Below are 23,568 nucleotides of genomic sequence, written 5' to 3' on the forward strand. Positions count from 1 at the left end.
TCTTATCATTTTTTCTTTTAACTTATATGTGTATATCCAAGTTTTCTATTAACAACCTGTTATGGCATCAACATTATTCACCTGTGCAAAATTTCTCAACGTCTCGCGACACGTGCGTATACAATATGCATAATTCACCGACTGCTCGCTGAAAGTGGAACGTTGCGAATGTGGGTCGGCACGTGCGGTAATTATGCATCCTCCACCTAAGTATTATACGCACCACTTTCGATCGAGGGGACGACGGGGGCGAGAGGGAGAGACAATTCGGAGGGGGCGAGTGAGAACCGTCGCGAACGCATTTGGGATGCCTCGCATCGTAAGCGTGTTAATCGCGGTCAAAAACACTTCATTTACGGCGAATTAGAGCTTCGATCCCAGGGGAAAGAGACGGGGCACATCTCGGCAACGTTCAATCGTCCTTTATCATTCAATGCGAACAATGCGCTGTTCCCCTGCGACACCTTGTGCTCGCTCGGACCCCGTTTGAACTCTTTGCGACTCTCTCACGTCGAGAGCCGACTCGCCCCCTCCTGACTCACTCTTGCTCGCCTCAACTCGCTCCACTGGCTCTCCCGTTCACCGGAAAATGATTCCTTTATTCCCAATCAACTTCATTTCCGGGATACAATTCTGCTCTTTCAGTTCCATTTACTCGCTGTCGCCATTCACTCGCTGTGAACTTGATAAGTCAATTTTTAATTAATACGTGTTCCTGAGGCATTCTTATGACATTTTTAAATTTAGATTTGATGCTGTTGTATGTGTGTGTGTATGTGTGTGTGTGTGAGCATCATGTAAAAACACACAACAAATTTTTACATATTCTCATTTTGCATTGAAGTATTTTGAAGAAATTTGATAATATATTAGAAAAGAATGAATATTAATCGACGATTAGCGATGTTAGCATTTAAATTTTTTCATCGAATTTTTGCGGCGACCTGCTGTTTCTGCCGAGGGCGACCCTTTTCAGTTCGATCGCACGAGCGGTCAGACGAGCCTCTGCCGTACATGTACATAAACGAACGTTGCCGCGAACCGAGGGTGGCCGAAGGGTAGTTGGATGGGCCGAAAGGGGGACCGGTGGGGGGCAGGGGGAGGCTGGTTTGATCACGCGACGACTACGACGACGACGAAGGCGAAGGTTATTGACATCTTGCCGGGTAGTCTGCATGCGCACGGCATTACGCGTCGGTCCCGCCTTTGTTTCTCTCTTTTCCCCGTAAATTGCCCCGTGTCATCTTCCTGCGCCGAACACTCTTACTCCGTGATCCAAATTACGAAAATTACCGAGAGTGGTTCTTTATAATGCTTCCTAGTTGTTGTAACTACCGACATAATGAAATTTCACGATGTTCTTAGGCTCTTTTTGCGTTTGAAATCAGTGGATCTGCGTATATCGATAGTATGCGTTATCGATTAAGCATACTTTGACATGAACGCTAGACTGCGTTTATTGTGTTAATTATAAATGTTATGCACGCAAGCTCATTCAAGCTCATGTTGTAATAGTCATGAATAGCCCAATTGTAGACCCAGGATTTATAAATAGAATTAATTTAGCTATATAGTTAGAGACATTATAATTAAAATCTTAAAGATTGGATTAAAATCTTTTCAGAAGAATTTGTCTTAGAAAGAATAAGACATTTCTTCTTTTGCATGCCAGAAATAATAGTTATTTCGTGCGATTTTAATTCCTCGAGAAAATATTCCGTATTTCTCGTGTCTCAAATTCCGACGAAATTTTATCCCGTAGAGATTCAGAGAAATCAAATCGCTACATCTCACGTTTTTTTTTTACACTTGCTGCCATTACTTCAGTTTGCGGTAAACGCCACTTAGTTCCACTTTGCATAACAGCTTCGTAACACCGTCGACGAAATCCGAGTGCGAGCGCTCGGCGTACGTTGACTTCGCTCCGCGCTTACCTGGCAGCAGGTGCATTTAGTCCGTTGCTTGTGGGAAACACCTGATAACTCGTGCTCACGTAGGTACGTTGCATCTGCGTGTGCGGCGGTTCCCGCCCGTTGCTGATACAGTCACCTGCGGCCTCGTGTTCGCCCGTAACGTTCTCTTTGCAATCAATTTCCAACGCGCAACAGATTTTTGTACATTCTCATTCTTTTTCCACAATGCAATGCGTGAAATGCATGCACGTGCATTCGTCAAAAGTACACCGAAATCTAAACACCGAAGCTTCTAAATTTAAAAAATTTAAAAAATCGTCATAAACTTCCTTAGAGAAGTTTTATGAATCTTTTGGGATTTTTTTACGAATCTTTTGGAACAGTTAAAATAGATTTTTATAATAACGGAAGTTACAAACGACAGGAAATTTGAAGAGACATGCGATCTTTGAACGCACCTGGCGTTGTAAGCTTTTTAGAGAGGATATAGAAAACAAAAGATACCACAAAAACGTCACAGAATGCTGTCCTCTCTGCAGACGCTCACATTAAAATTCGTGGGCCTTAATTTTCCCGTCATGTTCTTACCACATAATAAACTATATTTTTATAAATTCAATGATTTTTGTATCAATAATTATTCAATCTGTCGTCGCAGAATAATAATAAAATTGAATAGTATTTTAAAATTACAGACTAACATTTAAATGACGATTTGTATAAAATAAAATAACAGACACGTAGTACAGATTTATAAATATATGCATGATAAATGTTCTTTCCATTCATGAATATTCTACTTCAGCGTTGTTAATGTCATTAATATTTTATATATTTTCAATTATAATTTAACATCTGTATTTCTGGTGATTAAACGCACGTCTCCACAAAACAGTTAAATTTATAGTTCACAATCGCTTACTGCACTGCGATTATGAATGTCCAGAAAGTCAAAATTTCAATTCTGACATCAGCATGTCTCGCATGCACTTTAGCGTGCCGCACCTGGAGAAGAAGGCTAAATTAAGATTACTCATCTCCACCGATTGCTCCACCCTACACTGCGATCACAATCGTATCCATAGCCGCTGGATGCGTCCATTGTTACCTCAAGAAAGCAACAGCTCATTTATCATAGCACTCGTTTAATTACATTGCGGATCGATCTTATCCCTTCTTAGAAAAAGTTCGTCATATCTTTCTAGACAAAAGCCCATTCAGAAAAATCCTCTTGCAATGAAAATTTCCTGTCACCATTCTCACGGCGCTTAATTGCCCGTTGCAAGTAACGCGGCGAGAAATCGTTCTAACGAATAAAATCGTATAAAGCTAGTGCTACAAACGAGTACATAACGAACTGCGATTCTATGCTTCGACGATACGGAAACGGAAAGTATCGAAAGAGAGAAAGAAAACGAGAAAGAGAGAACGAGAGAGAGAGAGAGAGAGAGAGAGAGAGAGAGAGAGAGAAAATATACACACAGACGCAGGTCTCCATTCACCGTTTCAAGCACATATATTGTGTACGTATATATTCGCGTGGAAAAGACGCGTACAACGAGATAATCGCGGAAGGATCAATGACAATTATGTAATTTCCTAGCAATTAAGTTGACGTTATGCGCTTCCGCGTGGGCGAGCGTGGGGTGATAGAAATACACGCACGTGTTTGATGCAACTGCACGTAATTGGTCGTGATAATGTGATATAGCCATGGTCATGGTTTGAATGTGTGGCAGATTAATTTTGGAAAATCCTTTTTCTAAATGTATGATAAAAGAATCGCAAATTAATATGAATTTTAATAATAAATATTATAATGATATTTTTCTAAATAATAATAGGACTTTCGAGAGCAAATGTTTTAAATTTATATTTTTGCAAAATCGAGATTATATTACAATTTTACAAAAAACTTTAAATATAAATTTCATATTCTTTAATTGTTTCTTAAGGATATAGATTTCGGAAAGATGCTTTGAAAATAAGTCTTTTACTTCTGAATGGAAATGATAAAATAAATTATAATAATATGTATCTAACAATTAATGACAATTATAATAATAGGGAATAATAATTAAGTAGCAATATCACCACAGAGGGATCTTCACGATTGCAACATCTGCACAAATTAATTCCGAAGAAAATCACGCTCGACTGCCAGAAGTAAATGCAATAAAGCCTCGTTCTAATTAACGTGTTGCAGAGCGAAGCCGCCAAACGATATCTATCGTAACAGAACCCGCCGTTCCGCAATGCGGGCGTCGGTTATAGTTTCAGAGTTAAGTCGTGATAAGTCGGTTAGCATGGCCGCGTTAAACGGTTCGTACCGTTCGCGAACTTTCCTCTTCTCGAAACAGAGCCATCACAGCGTAGACAAAGGCCGGGCCTTTTAACGGCACCGTGAAGTTATTTGGGGAGATACGGCCAGACACGCTCTTTGAAACGTCAGTCAGCACACTGCTGCGCCCAAGGACTCGAGATGTGGTCCCAGCCAGATTCCGTATTGTTCACCGTCGTGTCTCAATGGCCTCGACACTCCGACTCATCGACCGAGCGACCGAGCGACCGACCGACCAACCGACTCTTTTTTTAAGCCGAGTCCGAGTCGAGCAACCAAGCACTTGAGAACATAACGAATGGCGTGCGGAAGTACACCCCAAGGGGAACGGAACGTTTTCCTTACGCGAGGTGTACATCCGTTAGATAATAGTGTTGGCTGTGCAACCATACGGCTTGCAACTGGCCAATCCCATTTCCTTTCAAGGAATTAAGAAAAGAAGAATGAAGACAGAAATGAAGGAAATGTCATTCATCTCGGCGTCTAAAACAATTATTTATCAATTAGTGTATAAAAGTTAAAATTACAAAATTTATTTCAAAACATGTTTAACTGGTATATTATTTAATTACAAATTATAAAGAGAAAAATTACGTTGATTCGATTTCTTTCTGAAGGAGCAAGCCACGCATCGTTTAATGTCAATCTTTAAATATATATTCCTTCGACTAAAGACGAGAAAGAGATTTATGACGCTAATCGGATCGTCGGGGAGATCAACTCGCTAATCATGATCACACGATGCACCGAGGCCGAAGGATCGTTAAGTGCACTTTAACACCGGGGCAAGGTGAGAAGCCGGCCAATTATCGGCGCGAGGAGCGAGCCGCGAGATCGCGATTCGCGGCAGATACCGCGAACGACACTGTAAATCGTACAGTATCGGCCGTACAGTACGCGAGCGAATCCGTGAAACGCAATAAATCGATCAGCGATGCAATTGGGCGATATGGCAGGGTGGCCGCGCAGCGAGGGGATAAATGAGAGCCTGGATCACGACGATGCTGGATAAATGGCGAGATATTTCGTTTCATCGTACAGATAATGGCGACCGAGGTACCCTCGATGGCTCGAACTCTTCCCTTTGTGCCGATGGATCGTCGATCTCTTAGCAACAAACTATAAATCTTTCTGCTTACATTTGTAGAATTCACATTTACACAGAAAAAAAGAAGTGTCAAATCAAAACTTATATATTCGTATTTTAACTTTTTTTTCTTGGTTAAATTCAAATATAATCTTATTTCAAGATTATAAATTGTTGCGTATATACGAGAATATAAGTCTTGATTTGACTTTTTTGTACAGTTTCTTTAACTGTAATTTCGAGCAAAAATGATTATACGTTAATATTGCTCCGTAACGCGTGACTTTAGAATTGTTCTCTTCTTTTAATCAGTAGTATCCAGTGCAGAAGTAGCATGGCGAATAATAAAAATTGAAGCGCAGGCGCCATTAAAAAACCACGGTCGACATAACAATAAGCGATAGGATAACGATGAATACCGGTATTGTATAGCGTGCATTCTATAATATCTGCATACATTGTCGAGCATATAAGATATCGCAAGGTTATCAACTCTTTTTTTAATTTTATAAGGCAGTTTGCGAAACTAGTGCAATAACGGCACACAGTTGCACAAGGAAGCGCGGCTATGCAATCCGACTTCTCTTCAACGGAAACGTCGTGTCGCGCAGTTCATTTTCACGGCCTGAAGAAATTATTGCGTAAATAGTGAGCGAACGATGGAGGAGAGTGGTCGTGATTATCTCGTATAAACGATCGCATATATATGTTCGCATTGGTCATAATACTTGATGTAATCGGCACTTCTCAAACACACACTACACGCATACACACACATGATGACGCGGTGTCCCCGACGTACGTCGTCGTTTCCGAAGGACGAAGCTGGTGCACTCATCGCTAAAGGTTTCCCGGTGGAATTCCTGCTTGCCCCATATCCGCGTTGCGTAAGCAATAATTGTATCGTATCACGCGACGCGTCTTAACAATCGCGCGTTGCTCGCTAATGACCACTTAAGTGCACTCGCGAGACACCGCGGATCGACTTGGTATGCTAAAATGCAGTCTTATCTGCCAGTCCTTGCTTAGAAGGTTTACGAGCTTTGATTACTGAGTAATTTTCTATGAATCAGAAATTCATAGATTTAATTAATGATCTTCTCGTAACTTTTAATAGAACGAAAGAAATTTCATATTTGAATCTTGCTAAGATCAGCCTGCTATTATTATCATCTCATATTCACATTCTACAACTTAATTAGATGCTTACATACTGCAAATAATTGATACCTCAATTACAAATAATTGATGTAATTTTCTCATGATACGAAGACATTTGAATCCGCTGCGTTGAAAGGACGGAATTAATAATATAAGGTTTTCGAGCATCACGCTAAATGTTTTAAATTGAAAGGGCAAACTTTTATTACCACTTAAGTGTAATTGACAATCTATGAAGTGATCCATAATAAGTTGAGTTCGTTTTGACGTTCTTAACATCGACTTCTTCATGTTAGTCACTGACGAGTGACGTCTAAAGGTTCTTCTCCGTTCATTTAGATCGTATATAATCACTGGATCGTTCAATCGTTCGATGCTTTTTCTCGCGGCAGGATGAGGATAAACGATGAGAAACGTTATCCATTGACAACATTTCTGCCATAACAGAAATAAGAGTATAAATCAAGTTTTCTCCGCTAGTAAGTTAGAAAAATTAACTATTTCTTGCCTTGGGCATTGTACCGAATTTAAAGATAAATATAAGATAAACAATAATGTAAAATATATATTCTAGCATAAATACAAAAATGTTTATTAATGAAAAAATTTAACACAAACAATTTCTGTAACTCATATAAAAAATAGATACATTTTCGAAAAAAGTTTGAACTGTTCTCGCATAAAAATCTTATCGTATCAGAATGGAAATGTTTCTTCATGAAAAATTCAGCGCAGAGAAACCTCTGTAAAAAATCTCTAATACGATTAGAATATCGTTCCCTATTGGAATTAAGTGGCGATTTGTACAGAAATCATGCTTCACAGACTGTCGATGCATTCGTCACGCGAAGCTTGACGCGAACACACTCATCGGCCTTTCAGTAAAACGCAACGTTATCATCGGCGCGTACGTGAATCGTAAACAGAAACGTTTGAATAACGGGGTCGTTACTCTCGCGCGGGATAATCGTGCGATAACGTAACGTCTACGGAGTGGCATTTCAATCGAAATGCAGACGATGGGTACTAGAAATTCCTCTTTTTATCACGCAGACATGCTCACGGATAAAAGGGAACCGTTATAAGGCAACTCGCGTGATTTGCATTGCAGCAATTTAAATTTATTTAAATTTCTCTATAGATACTTAAAAATCTTAAATACTCAAATTATTCCATTCTATTGTCTACATAAGAATACAATAAACTTTTGCGTTAACAAATTAATCAATTTATTTTAGTTTTATAGACAGATATTTTTTCTTGCTTTAAGATTGTTTTATATAAATATATTTATATAGAATATCGTCTATAATTATAAATATTTTAATGATTTTAGTTGTGCAATGTCAAATATGCGATTGATATCATAATCGTGAATAGAAATGCGAAAATAAAATCGACGATCAACCGGACTTCGCGGACTGCTAACTGTACATCAGAATTCTCTCTGCTCTTTCTATCTTTTCTCTAGGAGAGAAGTCAAAGGTCGTGAAAGGGCTTTGGCAGGTAGATATAGGCGAGTAATGGTACTTAATAATAGGTTCGTAACGCGCGAGGGCAGGTGCGCGAGTCGCAATGATTAATTAACCAATGATAGGTTTAACTCGCCTCCTCGTGGCTTTTCCACCAACTCTCTCGCTCCTTACGCGACTGATTGATGATTACACAGCTCGCAAGGCTTGTTGCGTTTGTACGTGCGAAGAATCGCGGAAACGTCGAGGAATAACGATAGCGCGATTGCGACGTCGATAATCTCATTCCGCGAATTCTTCGAAAATGTCGGCGGGGAACGATCGGGTCGTTCGATGGGTGTACCTGAATGCGCCCAAAGGTCGTCCGAAACCGGTATTCGAGTTACGAAACTGGGGGGATAGACTACTGCGAACGATAGAAACGGACGGAGAAATTCCAGAAATTATTATGAAATTGCGCGTGATTATTAAAATATTGAATTTTGGAAGAGAGCAGCAAAAGCATTTAAATACTAAACGTTCGCTTCGGATTTTTTTAAATCTGTCACTGTCGAGAATTCTTGTTAACATTCCTTGATCCTAAAATTGCGAGGAAAAAAGGTCTGCAGCTGCGACAAAATCTTAAGGTGAAGTCTCGCTCGCTGGTTTGCGTTTAGTCTCGCTCGTTCTCAAGACAGAAATCGTGACCACCGAAAATACTCTGCGATCATCAAGGGGCATCTGTTCCCTTCTTACGAGCACGTGGTGTAAGATGAGGAGGGTTAAAGTAGCTGCTCGAGGAAATATACTTGCTATCTTCGAAAAGGAAAAAAAAGGGAAAAGAATAACATGAGCCCGAAAGAGAAATTCCTCGCGTCCGTGAGTTGTGCTCATTATTTCTCCGAGAGTTGCTGTCTTTTTACGGTTACCACCGTGAGAAAGATAAACGCGATTAAGAGTCATCAGTCGTATCTTACGTATCTTGTAAGTCTTATCATTCTGTGTACTTGTTAGAAACTGTCATTAATTTAATTGTTACAATTATTCACTTAGAATAAGCGAATCGCGAATCCTCGTTGTTTTCAATAACGTGGTTATCAAATATATTGGACTATCTGTAATGTTCATAGAGAATTAAATAAGTATTTGGACAAAATAACAATTTAAATATACATTGATTAATAATATATAATTAATTGTTTAACAATATCTTTTAATATATTCTTTTAATATATATTTTAATATATTTTAATATAGTTTCTATGCATTTTTTTTTTCAAATAATACCTTCAAACTTTTTTGCTTTTGAATGATAGTTCACCGTAGATAAGTCAATATATTTCGTCGATATCTATAGGGGCGGACAAACCTTATCGCCTATAGGGACGAACTTTTTCCATAGCGATGTACTCTAACGCGGTAAAGAGCAGTTTTATTCGGGACACGTGCCTCGGTGTCAAGCCGGCTAAAATTAAGCGGGAAAGTTCCCCTGTGTAGATGCCTACCTCTCCCGTGCTTGCGTCACCCCTCGATGAGCCCCCTCCTGTTCTTTGATGCCAGCTGGCAACCGGAAGTAAGCGTAAGAAGCCGGGCGAGGAAATAAAGGAGGCAACGACGAGGGGTGGTGAAAAACCGGAGACGGAGCTACAGGCCGAGGACCGTTGCGCCCGATGCGGCCCACTTTTATTTCCGTCTGCGTCGTTATTATTCGTGCACGGGGGTCCATGCCTGATATCCACAGCGGGGATTCACGGGGTAGAAAGGGGAAAAATTCGAGCTAAACAGCTGACGCGGGAAACTCTTTAACCCTCAAATAGCAACAATGTGAAATTTTAACCCAGAAGAAAGCATAACGCGATCATAAGATTCCAAAAAAGTTTATAAAAATTTTAATACAATTATTCATTAAAAAGCATTTAAAAAGTTATCCTTGTTTTTTTATTTTGTAAGTCATATGTTTATAATAATTATAAACCGCTGTTATTTATAAAAATTTGTTGAATTATATCTCTTAAAGAAAGTAAAATTTTAAAAATTATCGGATTCGTTTTGGACACTTCATATCTATAATCTAATTTATTAGATTACATCAATCTTTTATATATAATTTTAAAAAAGAGGTACCTATATATTCTTTCATAAATATATCGCAGCCATATAAAATTTCCATGTTTTATCATGAATTTAAAAGAGGAAACGTTACAGAACGTGCTTATGAATTAATGCCTTCATTAAAATGATTATTTAAGCAGGTAGCAAGCAGGCTTGAAGGCTCTCGTATATTTGCCTAAAGGGGCAGCAGTAAACTTGAAATATCAGTGTATTTACCTACAGAGGAAAGCGAATGGCTTCACGTAGTTTAAGACCAAATAAAAAAACTGGCTAATAACGTGTGAAAGTAAATTTTATTCAAACGTTCCTCCTGTCAAGTATTCCATCCATCTTCGAAAAAACAACAATGTGATAAAAATAACCAACATTGTGTTCTTAGATGCAGCATTAAAAAGTGAAAGCTTATATATATCTACTCGAAAGAATGCGTGACAATTCTACCAAACGTTTAAAACTGCGTCATGCTGGCACATTGTCTCTCTATGCAATGAAAAAGTTTCTCCAAGTACAAGAAAGGCAAAAAAAAACAACTTTACTGTCAATACTGCGAATCGGAGGAAAAATGTTTTCTCGCAGGGCCGCATACTCAATGGGAAGCCCATCAAACTAACCGTTCGCTCGTAGTTCGGAGTGCTGGTGAACCTGCTCGACCAGGTCGAACCACATCCTGCGTACGGCCATTTCCGCAGAAGCCGGTCGACTGCTATCCCCTCGACGCTCTCGACGCGATATTACAGAACCGCAATTAACGATATTAGATTTCCGAAGTCAATATTATGATCCTAAATTTATACACGTTTGTCTAACAGACTGTTTACACCAGTCCCATTGTTTGACATATCAACAATCCGTTTATCTGCTTAGGTAACCAAGGGAAAGGTAAAAATTTGCGTATTTCGTTTCTGCTTATTTTAAATTTGACTAATTTATTGAACTTCGATTTTCCCGGAAGGGTACTGTACTCGGTAATATTTGAACAAAAACATTATTGATAATTTTAACTTGTAAGTTTCTTTTTAACCAAGAATCTCATGGACATAGTTTACAAGTAATGCGCACAGTTATAAAAAATTTTTAGTGAATCTAAAATTAAGCATTATCCGAATTATTTATTTGTATGATACGTAAGCCAGCAATATAAGTGATATGTTTATGTCAATATTCCCTCTTGCTCCTTCTCCCTTTTCTCTCTTCTCGTTTCGACCTCGAGTGTCCCCTCGAGAACGTAAATTCTGATTTCACCAGGATCCGCGATATCCCTGGCGAGATACTTGAGCCTGAAGGTTCAAGGCTAGTCATACTTTCAACCGCGCTGCTTGCGGCACTCGTGTAGCTTCGGGAGAAGTTACGTTAAATGTCGGCGGCGCATAAGAATATTATCTAGCGGACGTAATAAATTATTAAATCGTGCTGCAACGATGTCTTAATAATCTTTCAAAGGTACACGTAATTCCGCATATAAATGATAAATAACGCAAACAAAAATACTATATCGACTTGATCGTCGTGGCGAGTCGTGTTTAAACGAAGCGCAGCGAAAGATCGAAACCCCCAGAGAAATATTTTGGAGGATAAATTTTGAGATAAGCGAATATCGCTCTCTCCCTCGCAAATCGAATATATTCGAGACGTATAAACGCGCGCACCGGCATTAAATTACACCCGGCAGACGTTATTTTATCTGCTTCTTCCCGACGGCGACGGAGAGCCTGTTTCACCCTTGGGAATTAAAATTCCCACCGACCCGCGGGGAAGAATCCGAGGCCCGGCGCCGTTTGTGCGGCCGATTACCTGAGTCAGCTGTCTCAGCGAGCAGCGTCTTTGCAGGACTCAGAACTGGCGGTACGAGAGGTTGGAAAAAAGCGGGGGTTCTTTCTTATAGGCGTTTACACGAGGCCGAACGAACGATCCCTAAGGGTGGAAGACGCTTCTTCCCTCCGTTTGGGACGGAGGAAGAAGCCTCAGCTGTTTGCCGTGGAAGCCATGGAATGAACATCTACCCCGACTGCGACATTTCGCCATAGACAGCAACATTCTTGGCGACATAATCGCGATTTCCAATCTTAGATAGGAGCTAAGAGCGATTTAATTGCTTACAAGTCAAAGCAATTTATGTCGGTAATTGTCGCAAACTAGTTTCTGATTTGTCGTAAGTTAAAACGAATTAACCTAAAGTATTTTGTATGATGGATTTAATTTTATAAGAACATGATAGAGAGAAAAAGTGTGAGCGTAGCGTATATCTTCAGATTTAATATAAATGAAAATTGAATTTAATATAAATAGAAAATTAAAAAGATGTTTCTTTCTCCTTCAATTTCTGTCGCAGTTGAGTAAATTTGTAATGATGCAACTGTATCCATGAAATAATGAAAAGGATCAAAATATGTCGATGTGCTTTCGAGAAGTCGACACTAATCTCGGGAAGAACTGCTCTCAGAAAGAAATTGATCTCGGAAAGAAAAGTGCGCTATTGTTTTGCACGGCAGAATCGCGCGGCGATAAATCGTGCTTTTCTTGGCTTTACGACTATACGGAGTAACGGAGATCGCGTGCGTCGTAAAAAGCGGCTCCAAGTCAAACCTGACGTTAATTTCCCGCGGGCGGCGCCGATGATACTTAAACTAGAGCTAAAGCAATTTCGGTCGGTGAGAACTTTTTCCTCCGGCCTTTCAATTGCGCTCTTCAATCGCTGCCGCATTCAGGCGTGACCGGAATTTATAACTAATCCTTTCAAATGTTAAATTCGACGAAAGGACTTTAACGATGTTATATCCCGCGATTACCCAACTTTTAAGGTTTCACTATTTTTTTCTTTATGGACTTTCAAACGCCGTAAATAAGAAGAATATTCATTCACGTACAAAAAATTTTAATTTGTCGTACGAGAATTCTAACAGCTGTAGTGTAGACAAAATTTTTTCATATATAATGTAATCCCTTTTTATGGTATGCACATTTCCAAATTCTTACTTTCATATTTCTAAGCGTTACATACAAGATTCATAACTCACATAATTTAACGATCTTACCAATTTACATATATATATTTTTTTAATTTTTAGATGCAGCAAACACGATTAAAGATTTGTGTGTGTTATTCCACAGACATTCCATAGGTTCTTTTAAAACCATTAGGTCAGTCATTATGTACTTTTAATTACATCTTTAGAGACTGAAGTGGATAATTCCGATATCTTAATTCAAACGACTCATTAATGGTCCTTGTAACCTCGTTTTTAAGTCCCCTGTTTCTTGTCTCTGAGACATACGTTTAGGATTAAGATAGGCCGAGAATAAGGAACTCTTTATGCCTCCATCTCAGTAAGAGCTAATATACCCTACCCAGGTGAAACTCAGTTTTGGGACACCTCGCAATCCGTTTCCCACGGTGCAGGCCAGGTAACTCCGAACGTTTTCCTCACAAGCCTCTTTGCGGCGTTCCTCTCTTCTTTCATTCTTGTTTATCTTCGCCTCGCCCCCGCGTAGGGCCCCGTGAAATCGAACGGGGATAATGTTTCTTAACATCTCTTCGGTAAATAGGTGAAAGGATCGCCGAAAACAATAGCATCACGAGAGAGAAGCTATTATAGTTTGCAAAACCATCTAGCGAAGAAGTGATACTTTTATTAAAATTTCGTTAAAGAAAGTGTGGGAAATGTGGGAAGAATTTAGAATCTACAAAAATAGAAACTGGTCAAAGCTCCTACGATTTAATTGGGTATCGAATTTAAAAGCGATCGCAATGTTAGCGTATCAAATATTTCGAGGAGTTGCCTCGAGTTTCACGACGTGGAAAAATATCGTAAGTACCGAGAGTTACGAAATTGAAGCAATTTGAGCGCGAACGTACATCTCGCGTTAGTTTTCTTCGCGTGTGCGTTACAACGTCTATATCCCCTGAGGCAATTTGCTTAGTTTCTAACTTTATTCAACGGCTTTGAAGTACTTTGAAGCAGCGTTTCCATGGTCACGCTATAAGCATAGCATTAGTCGTTTCCTACTTCTTGTATTCTCAGAGAATTTAAACTTTATACTCCGACAATCACTGTCGACGATCGAGAAGGGACTAACAAGCGCCAATTTCACTATTTCTTGAAGCACCGTATAAACAATTGCGCGTAGCAAGCAATTGCATCACGCCGATAAGATCGCGTCTTCCGAATGATCTATCACCCGATCGATCGAGAATTAATTCAGCAAGATAAATAAATCACTCAGAATACTCACGGACTGGTATCTTCTTGGGATCGACGGTGCTGAGTCGCTCCTCGACCTTGTCGAGCTTGCGACGTAGGTGTCCGCTTCTCTCGGCGACCTGGGCCAGCTCGACGGTGAGGCCCGCGAAGATGTCTTCCGCGACGGTCAGGAGGGAGGCCAGTTGCTTGAGGGAGCTGGTGAGAGCGCCGTTCGCCACCGCCTCGAGCTCGGCGCCCACCGGCCAGCCCGGATGGGAGCCCGCCGGCACATGGCCGCGGCACACGTGCCGCGGCTCTACCTTCCGCATCACGAACGGCATCACGACGACGGTGCCGGCGGCGGCTTGCTGCTGGGTAGCGTATTTCTGATCGACCGCACTCGCGCATAACACACTTCAGCGCAAAGTTCTCCCTCATCATCGGAGCACCGCGTCGCTGCACGGCGATCCGCGAAATCGGCCGAATTCCGCGGATCCTCCGTGCCGCCGGCACGACCCCATGCTGCGCGGTGTGCCGCCGATTTCTTCCCGTCACTGTCGAACCGTCGTATATCCTTCTATCACGTCACCGCGACTCGGTATCTTTTTAATTCTCCCAGCACTTTCACTCCGCACTCCTGTCGAACCACGAGAGATCGAGGCAACACGCGGCGCGTCACGAGCCGACGTTCGATTTTCGAAAGTCGCACCGCGTGCGCGACATCACGGTGGATTCTTTGAAAACACCGCCACTTGCGAGATTCTTTCGCGCGAACTTTTTTACGGGAGATCTGCGATCGAATCGGGAAGGGACGCGGAAAACGCGCGAAACGATGGCGCACATCGGTGCGAACGTACCGCGCACCACGACGATGGTACGCGAAGTGCCGGCCGGTCTGGCAACCAGTCGCCGAGCAGCCGGCTGCTTCTCCCATTCAAGCGAGCATGTAAAAGGCGCCCTTGCCAGCTGTCTGGTCGTCAGCCAAAGCCGCCGTCGCCATCTATCGACCAGCATGGCTGTGTGACGATATCTTCTGCCGTTACATAATATTTTTCATATAAAAAAATATATAATAAATACATTAATATAAATTCTAATAAAATATTGAAATCATAAAATATTAGATAATATAAAGAATGCGCGCGAGGTCGTTTTATCGTGTTGGTTTGACCAACAATGAATAATGTAGGAATCAGAAAACCTTCGGAAGCTACACAACTTTGAATTTCACATTCTGCAATTTGAAGCTTGAGAAAAGGAAGCGAACGCGAGTGCGTTATCATATGTGAAAAATATATTCCATATGGTGAACAAATTAAAACTAATCTAAAACATAATAAAACAATTGAAAGCTCATCTTCATGAACGACAAGAATTCTCAAGCTAGCTTCTATTGTATCGTACTTCTTATGAGAAGACATTTTAAAAGAACAGATTAAAAGAAATTATTTTGTGCGTACAATAATGTAGATATTAGATATTCTTATTAGATATTGATATCGAAATTATGATTATCTAATTAAAGATGCGTATATAACTTTTTTTATCTTTTTGATTGATGTAAAATATTTAATATGTATTTATATTTCTGAAAAGAAATTTAAGATATATATTATATATTATAAGTAACGCGGGCAATTAGCTACACGTACCACATTAACAGCGAAACCTGCCATCTATGTCGCACCAGGAAACTGATAATATAAAATTCTGACACAGTGAAAACTTAAATGTTAAGTGACATTCTTCGTGACGCACTGTTTTAGACTGAACCAGATTTTCCGGTTAATAGCTATAATATAAAAACGACGCTATAACACGCCCATAGAAATGAAATGTTTGAAAAGAGCTGTGTCGCTTCCTCACATTTACATGATTAATTATTGATATTTATTATAGAATACATACAAATAAACACATACATACATACGATCCAATTACATGTTCATTCCCATGGAAACTTCATAGACGACTGCGCTATCCTAACTTAGCAACGCGAGATGCGCGCTGCATACGCGAACTATCGACCCGTGATAGCCGCCGATCGAGTTAACGAACGTCGTAATTCGCGTTTATTTTCATAGCCAACTAAACAAAAAGTTACACACAGCGGCGGTAGCTCGACGAGTGCAACGCTCGTTAGCGTAACAAATTTAGCAAGCTGGCCGGATTCGAGTCGGCGTAAAGTAAGCTCCGGAATTGGGTTGATGTAATTGATAGTCCGAACTTATCCTTGCCTTTCTCTCTTTCTCCTATTAGGAGAATCTAATGGCCGAGGGTTACCGGTAGCTAGCGCTTTCTTTCGCCTTAATTTTCTCCGTATGTGCGATTTCACACGATAAAGTTTCGCATTTAGGGCCTCGGAATAACTCTTTTCACCCCGAAAGATCCGCTTTCCGGGGAAAACGATTGCCCGTAAAACATGCTACAATTCTAATTTTATGGAGAATGTGAAGAATCTCAAATGAGATTATTACGATCGAAATAATAGACTGATATCATAAATTCAGGTAACGTTCTACGTATGTATCTTATGTTTTGAAAGACATTCAAATTACTTTACGAGACGCAATGATCCGCATCCACATTGCCATGTTTGACGCCAGAACTCTATGTTCAATTTGTGTATTAGCGTAGGGTGCGCGATGTAGTTTAACGTGAGATGTAGTTTAATATGAGATGGAAACCAGACGGACACCCTTGGCGTTTGAACGTCTTGCGAAAGTGAATCTGAAAATATAGGGCTCTCTCTCTCTGCGATATCTGTGCCATTGCTTAAATCTCATCAATCAACATGTACGAAACTCCGAATCAATTACCTGTGTTTGGTATTCATTCGAATGAATTTAAAAGTATACGATAAGATTACGTGTACCGCGGTGCAGCAGTATAAAAAGATTTAAAAGTCCAAGTTATATGCTGTTCCCGGAGTAAACAGCTTGTACGTTTCTTATGCGCCTTTTTGGACAGGTTTAATCGGGACGGTACTTGAAAATGATTAGGTTGCGGACTACTTAAGGATGCTAAAATCGTGTTCTTTAGTTCTTTATTATCCAACGCGTATCTCAGCTCTGCGCGAAGGAGATGCATGCTTAGGGATCGGCATGAATCGAAGGAGTCCCATAACAGAGTACAGTCAAAATAAAAATCTAGGAACGTTCGAAACTTCGTACGTTTCATAACTTTTAATTATTCGTCATTATTGCGTGATATCTTCTAAATTCTTGTTCAGAAAAGTTTTAAATTGTCATCAAATGAATACGCTTAGATATTACAGCTATCAAAGAAAGAAACAATTTGAGTAGGAAATGTATTACACTTTTGAAATTTCAACTAAGACAAAAACTCATACAACATAGGCATAGAAATTGATAAATCTGACATCTTATTGTATTATTATTGTACTAAACATATATATTATATTTATTTTAATTTTGTAAAATTTTCAACATTGATTACGCGTTAACTCGTGTTTACTCAAGTTTTCCCATTGGGATTTCGCGTAGCGCCAACTACATTTTTTTATACACTACTACTATTTTAACAGTCTCGGCCATTTTCCGGATTAATGGGGACAACAACCCAAGAGTTGTAGCGATTTACCGTCGGTATAAATCAAACGACCTTAAATTAATACAGCCCATTTATACAAGTATAATTTACAATCATGTTACAGTCGCTGTAGTAGTCCAAATTGTTTGCACAATTACTCGATCAGGTAGTCCTTAAGAATCCATTCATCTTCTATTTTTAGCCACGCCGCGTGTTCGCGCTGTTGTATGTACACGGAGCGCGGTGAGCTACGGCACGCTGTTTTTAGCTCACGCGCAAACAACATTGAGCAATGGGTGCATCGGGGGATATCCGCCGGACAATCGAAGGTTCAGAGTGCATAATTACGCACGGTGACAGTACCCCTTAAGTTAGCCGGGACTGCCCGCACAGGACGACACGGATATGTACGCGCGCGCGTGTGCACGTACGTGTTTGGCCACCACCAAGCGCGTCGTTTCTTGTTTCAACCGGGTTGCAATGGCCGGATTTACCTGCCCTTTTCAGCGGCCGACTTCTTTTTATGGACGGGGGATATCTTCAGCGCGCGAGGATTTATGTCAACAGACCTCGGACAATGGCCGAATTGAAGGACGGCGGAGGGTTTCGAAATTATTCGGCCCGACAACATCGGACATCGGCGAATAATTAAGAGCGCGCGCAAAAAGTACCCGGGAATCTGTTGTGACAGAAAGTGCAATTTAATTGACGGTATCTTTGAGGGCGGGCAAGCAGCTCCAGCTCTGGATACTTCGGGGTAATATGTCTCTTCGACGGAACATGTCGAAAATAACTGCGGGGTTGGAAAACGTTGCAACTACTTGGGATATGTAATGGGATATGCCTTAATCGTCTCTTCTGCGTCTATTTTTGAACCAGGATTTTTAAAACGAGGTAAATGTATTTGAAACCATTAAAACGCTGTACGCACGCACAACATAACTCCGGAAATATCTCGAATTCTTTGTAAAGTTCTTTGAGACTCCGATTTATATCCAGATGAACCTGCGATTCAGGATTTCTTAACATTGATCGCGCAAGAATAGTTTGTGACAGTTTGCTTGTATAATGTTTCTTGACTTTAAGCAAAAGATTCTGTACCTAAAAAATCCTTTTTTTCTACGCTCTTCTCTCTATAAATATCGAAGATAAGAGACAACGTGAGAAAAATATCTTTGCCGGGAAAACGAACACTCGGGACTTTATGCGATTGCGAGCGTGAAAAAAACGGGCTATACTTCAATTTTTTTCGCCGAATATTTCGACGAAGAATTCCAAAGAATTCGCATCCGGCCGCGCCGGCCGCGATGCAACAATGTTCGCGAACGTATTCAGGAATGCTCCATTGGCTTTCGGAGGACGCTGTACCATTCGATAGGCACGCAGACCGAAAACAACAGGCCGAGTTATTTCGATCGGCCGTTGGGAATCTTCGAATTCTACAAGTCGCAGAGTAGCGATACGAAAAAGTACCGGAAGGGACGGAAGGGTTGCCGCAAAGTCGAGCCGAGAGGAACGTAGGCGAAGATCGCGACGGAATGGCGGGAGGAGAAACGGGGTTGGGAAGAGAGATAGGACAGGGAGGACGAAGAGTGGAGGGGAGGGGGACGAAGAAAAGGAGGAGGAAGAGAAGGAGAGAGAGAGAGTGAGAGAGGGGGGGGGGAAAGAAAGAGGAGAGAGCGATGCACCGCGTGCGAATTCCCTCCTCGCGGGTTCTGCGCGCAGTGCGATGCCTAACCCTGGGGGCACAGCGTATACCCCTTTTCCCGCCCACCCGTTAGACGAGAGCACGCTGCACTCCCCCTCCTTCTCTATCGCGCTCTCTCATCCCTCTCCCACTCCCGAGTCGCTCCGCGACTCCTCTCTTTTTCTGCCGTACGTCCCCCACTCCCCTTTACGCTACACAAAGTTGCAATTTATAGCCGTCTCTCTCGCCCTCATTCGTCCCTCTCTCCTTCCCCCACTATCGCACGTCTCCCACTCCGGTTTTCTTACTCCCACCGCCGAGGCCGTCGAGACACCCACCAGCGGCACCAGCTACGCCACTCTCGAGTATCCTCCGTGCATCCTCCCCCTCCCGCTCGCCGAGAGTACTCTCACGGTCTTGTCTTCCTCGTTCCTCTCCCGCCCTCTCGATCTCTTTCTTTCCCTCTCGCGCGCTGCGCGTCGGACGATCGGCGCGCCGGAGTGCGGCGACAGGCGTCGCAAATTCGCTCCTCCGCAACTTCGGCCTCGCTCGGTCGGTTCCGAGCGCCGGCCGGAGGAATTCGCCAGTATGCGCCGCGCTGCCTTGCCGGCAAGTTGTACACGTAGTGAATAGGTTTTCATTTCCTGACCGATACATGCGAGATCGTCCGTTTCTCACGAGTCACGAAAGCGAGCGATAGCATTCCGCGCGATTCGCAGATCTCTCTCACTCCCTTCCGTCGATCCGAGGAAACGCGCGGGCGACCGTCAGCGGACGACAGCTCATCCGGAGTCCGGAGGACTCCCACGTCACCCACGTGTGCGCGGAATTCGAGAGGCGCGATCGGGTGCTCCGATCGCGAGAGGAGAACTCGCACACGCGCACGCCGAAGCGACAGCGCGGAGGACCCGAGGGTATCGATGAGAGATACCAGGGGGAACGGTCTCCCAAGGGCAACGAGGGCACCAAAGGTCACCACCGTCATCGCAATCACGCCGTCGCGCGTCGCGTCGGCGGTCTCTGCCGAAAATCGCGCCGCCAGCCGCCGGCCGTGCAGGCGGAGAGGAGTGTTCGCCGCGCGCGAATCACGCCGCGATACCGCGCCGGGCAGCCATCGGCAGCGACGACGTAGAGCGTAGATTCATTCGCTCATGCAGCGGGCCAAGTTCCTATCAAAACATGGCCACGTGACCCCCGGACGGCACGGCTTGTAAACACAGTTTGACCACGTGGTTCGCTTCCTCTCTCCGCCGCTCCGAGCGCCTATCTGTTTCCCTCTCTTTCTCTCTCTCTGTCTTTCTCTCTCTCTCTCTCTCTCTCTCTCTCTCTCTCTCTCTCTCTCTCTCTCTCTCTCTCTCTCTCTCTCTCTCTGTCTCTTCGCTCGGCCGCACTTTGCGCGCTCCGGCCCGGCTATCTCACTCCTTCCCTCTCGCTCTTCCCCGCCGCTGCTGCTCCTCTCCTACGTCTCTCTCGCTCGCGCGCGCTCTTTCGGCACGCAGAACGGCTCCCGTCGGAATCCTCAGTTGGTTCACCGCCGTCGACAGTCGCACGCGAGCACGGCCGCAACCGATCCGCTTCCCGCGAACCCGGTCGTCGAACGTCGCTCGGGCACGGAGCTTCGTCTCCCCGGCGCGCGTGAGCGTCGACCCGCGCCGAGTCTCGCCCGTCAACGTCGCTCGTAACCGATCTCCCGTCCGATCGGTTCCGGTTTCGGATGGTGATGTGCTGAAGAACTCCAGTGTCGGGAAAGAGTGAAGAGACAACGCCGGCGACGGCAGCAGCGGCAGGAGCAGCGGTAGCCTCAGCGACACACTGACTCGAATCCGGCGCGAACGAAGCGCGTCTACGAGCCTTCATTCCGAGCGGGAACGTACAAAGGCCGTTGGGCACGCGTGCTTGCACGCGCATACACACACACACACACACACACACACACACACACACACACACACACACGCACGCACACACGTGCACGACTCCAGTGATAGTGCGGCTCAAAACGCAATCCGACCTGTCGAGCGTGCGCGAACGGATTTTCTCGGTGCCGCCGATCGTCGGCGGTTACCGATCTCCGTCGGGCAGTTACGCGCACGATCGCGAATTTCAGCGGAGTTCGCAGGACGGCCCGGCGAACATGATGGATTCGGTGCCGGTCGCGGCGTCGGGGTCGATGACCCCGTCGCAGCAGCAGCAGCAGCAGCAGCAGCAACAGCAACAGCAACAGCAGCAGGCGCAGAAGAAGGGGGTCTCGTTCGAGTTCTCGACCTCGCCGGATCTGGAGACCGGATTCGAGCCGCAAACCCGCGCGCGGTCCAACACATGGCCGTTACCGCGGCCAGAAGGGTACGTGGAAGGTAACGCGCCGGCCACGAAGGAGGGTGCCGAGAGCGGTACGCCGCCGCATCAGGGGCAGCTCGCCCAGGGTCTGCTGCCGGTGAAGAAGAACTCGTCGCGGAGGAACGCCTGGGGGAACTTGAGCTACGCCGACCTGATCACCCAGGCGATCACCAGCGCGCCCGATCAGCGGCTCACCCTCTCGCAGATCTACGAGTGGATGGTCCAGAACGTGTCCTACTTCAAGGACAAGGGCGACAACAACAGCAGTGCCGGTTGGAAGGTAAGTGAATTTTCGCGTCGCACACTCTCCGCCGAGGTTGCGTTTAACGCCTTGCCTTCGAGGCAAAGCCGGAGCACGGAGTTTGCCAAGATCTAATTTAAGTCACAACATTGAGATGCTTTTCCCGAAACGTGTCTTAGATCAGGGACGTGAACGGCAATGAGAAACGCGCGGCGCGCAGCAGCTATTTCATGTTAAATCTCTCGGTTTCTCGAGAGACATTTCGAGATGCACGGACATCAGAAACGTGCGTACACACGTGTGTCCTAAACATATATCGTTAAAATATCGGATGGCTGTGATGAAACGCGTAGCTCGCGCCGGTATTAATTCCCACTTTAATGATCTCACAACTCGGAGTAGTTTTTTGTCGTTTTTTATCGCTCTTTCAAGACGGACCTCTTCTTTTTAACAAGTGCGCAATATACAATATAATAATTCTCATAAAACCGATGACTCACGTGAAATGCGATAAAAACGTCAAACGCTGTCCACGTTCCCAAAGTGTGGCGGCCGCGGCGGCCAGAGTTTCATTTAATGCAAGAATCGCGCGATTTTTATCGGGCGGGACGAGAATCGGATAACCGAGTTCGAGGTAACATGCGCGGCATGAATGCGAGAGCCCAAGTCGCACTCGGAGTCACGTTTACAGCGGTATGAAGACTTCCGTTTTCGTATGGAAACAATTGTGACACGCGACAGTGCGAAGGTTAGACGCGAGAATTCATCCGGCTGGAATTTGTGCGCACGTAACGATATTTTTGATGATTCACGTTACGCGATTACATTACGAACGGACGTTTCAGAGAGACGCCTGAGAAGAGCTTCTGTTTCGTAATTAATGCATTTTTAAACTTGGCACTTTCAGTAATATAATGATCAAAAAATATGCTGTGATACTTTTGTCGATTAATTTTTAGTTTATCCTAATTATTAAATTTTATGTTAATTATTATTAAAGTCTGTATAGATACTGATTTCGAAAAAAAAATCGACGCATCTTGTGATTAATTGCTCCGCGAAAATATAACTCACATACTCTTATTTTACATTTTTTTTAATTAGTGGAAACGGTTGATATCTCAAGTAGTTTGGAAAAGCACTACGTTCTGTACCGATGATAAGAAACAAACTTATCAGAAGACGATAAAAGCGATAATACACATTGAGCGCTTCTTTCTTCTGCACCCGAATCTATTTACATAGATTATATGTGCACATCATAAGTTTTAAAAATTACGATACTGTATTTTCATTACGATACAATCTCTCACGGAAGATAAAGACTATAATTATCACCGTAAAAATAATGAAACGGAAAGACACAACTGATTGTTATGCCTGAAACGGAATTTTAAACCAAGTGGTAGTCCTCTGTAAGTTATTAATTATTAATTAATAATAAAATAACTCATGTAAAATGACAATTGATCTTTTAATGACATTAAACGAACGTAACGCACGCAAAT

General features: G+C 43.0%; 2 protein-coding genes across 4 annotated transcripts in view; one reads left to right on the plus strand and one right to left on the minus strand.

The window, feature by feature from the left end:
* The window catches only part of Gukh (NHS actin remodeling regulator GUK-holder), a 79,326-nt gene extending 64,182 nt beyond the window's left edge, over positions 1–15,144 (minus strand). Inside the window, exon 1 of the mRNA XM_071716157.1 lies at positions 14,296–15,144. Coding sequence (XP_071572258.1) covers positions 14,296–14,584 — 289 coding nt within the window. The 5' untranslated portion in view covers positions 14,585–15,144. The remainder of the gene's footprint in view (positions 1–14,295) is intronic.
* A 4,803-nt stretch (positions 15,145–19,947) lies between these two features.
* The window catches only part of Foxo (forkhead box, sub-group O), a 114,799-nt gene continuing 111,178 nt past the window's right edge, over positions 19,948–23,568 (plus strand). For 2 of the 3 annotated variants that reach the window (XR_011719529.1, XM_071716137.1), the window contains exon 1: positions 19,949–22,099. Coding sequence is in view for 2 of the 3 variants with exons in the window: in XM_071716137.1 (XP_071572238.1) it covers positions 21,617–22,099 (483 nt within the window). In the remaining variant the exon portion in view is untranslated. Of the gene's footprint in view, positions 22,100–23,568 lie in introns of all 3 variants that reach the window. The other variant, XM_071716138.1, reaches the window with a different exon arrangement.

The sequence above is a fragment of the Temnothorax nylanderi genome, unplaced genomic scaffold (assembly GCF_030848795.1).
Source record: "Temnothorax nylanderi isolate EJ_2023f unplaced genomic scaffold, tnyl_v1.0 TNYL_tig0177_pilon, whole genome shotgun sequence".
Taxonomy (NCBI): Eukaryota; Metazoa; Arthropoda; class Insecta; order Hymenoptera; family Formicidae; genus Temnothorax; species Temnothorax nylanderi.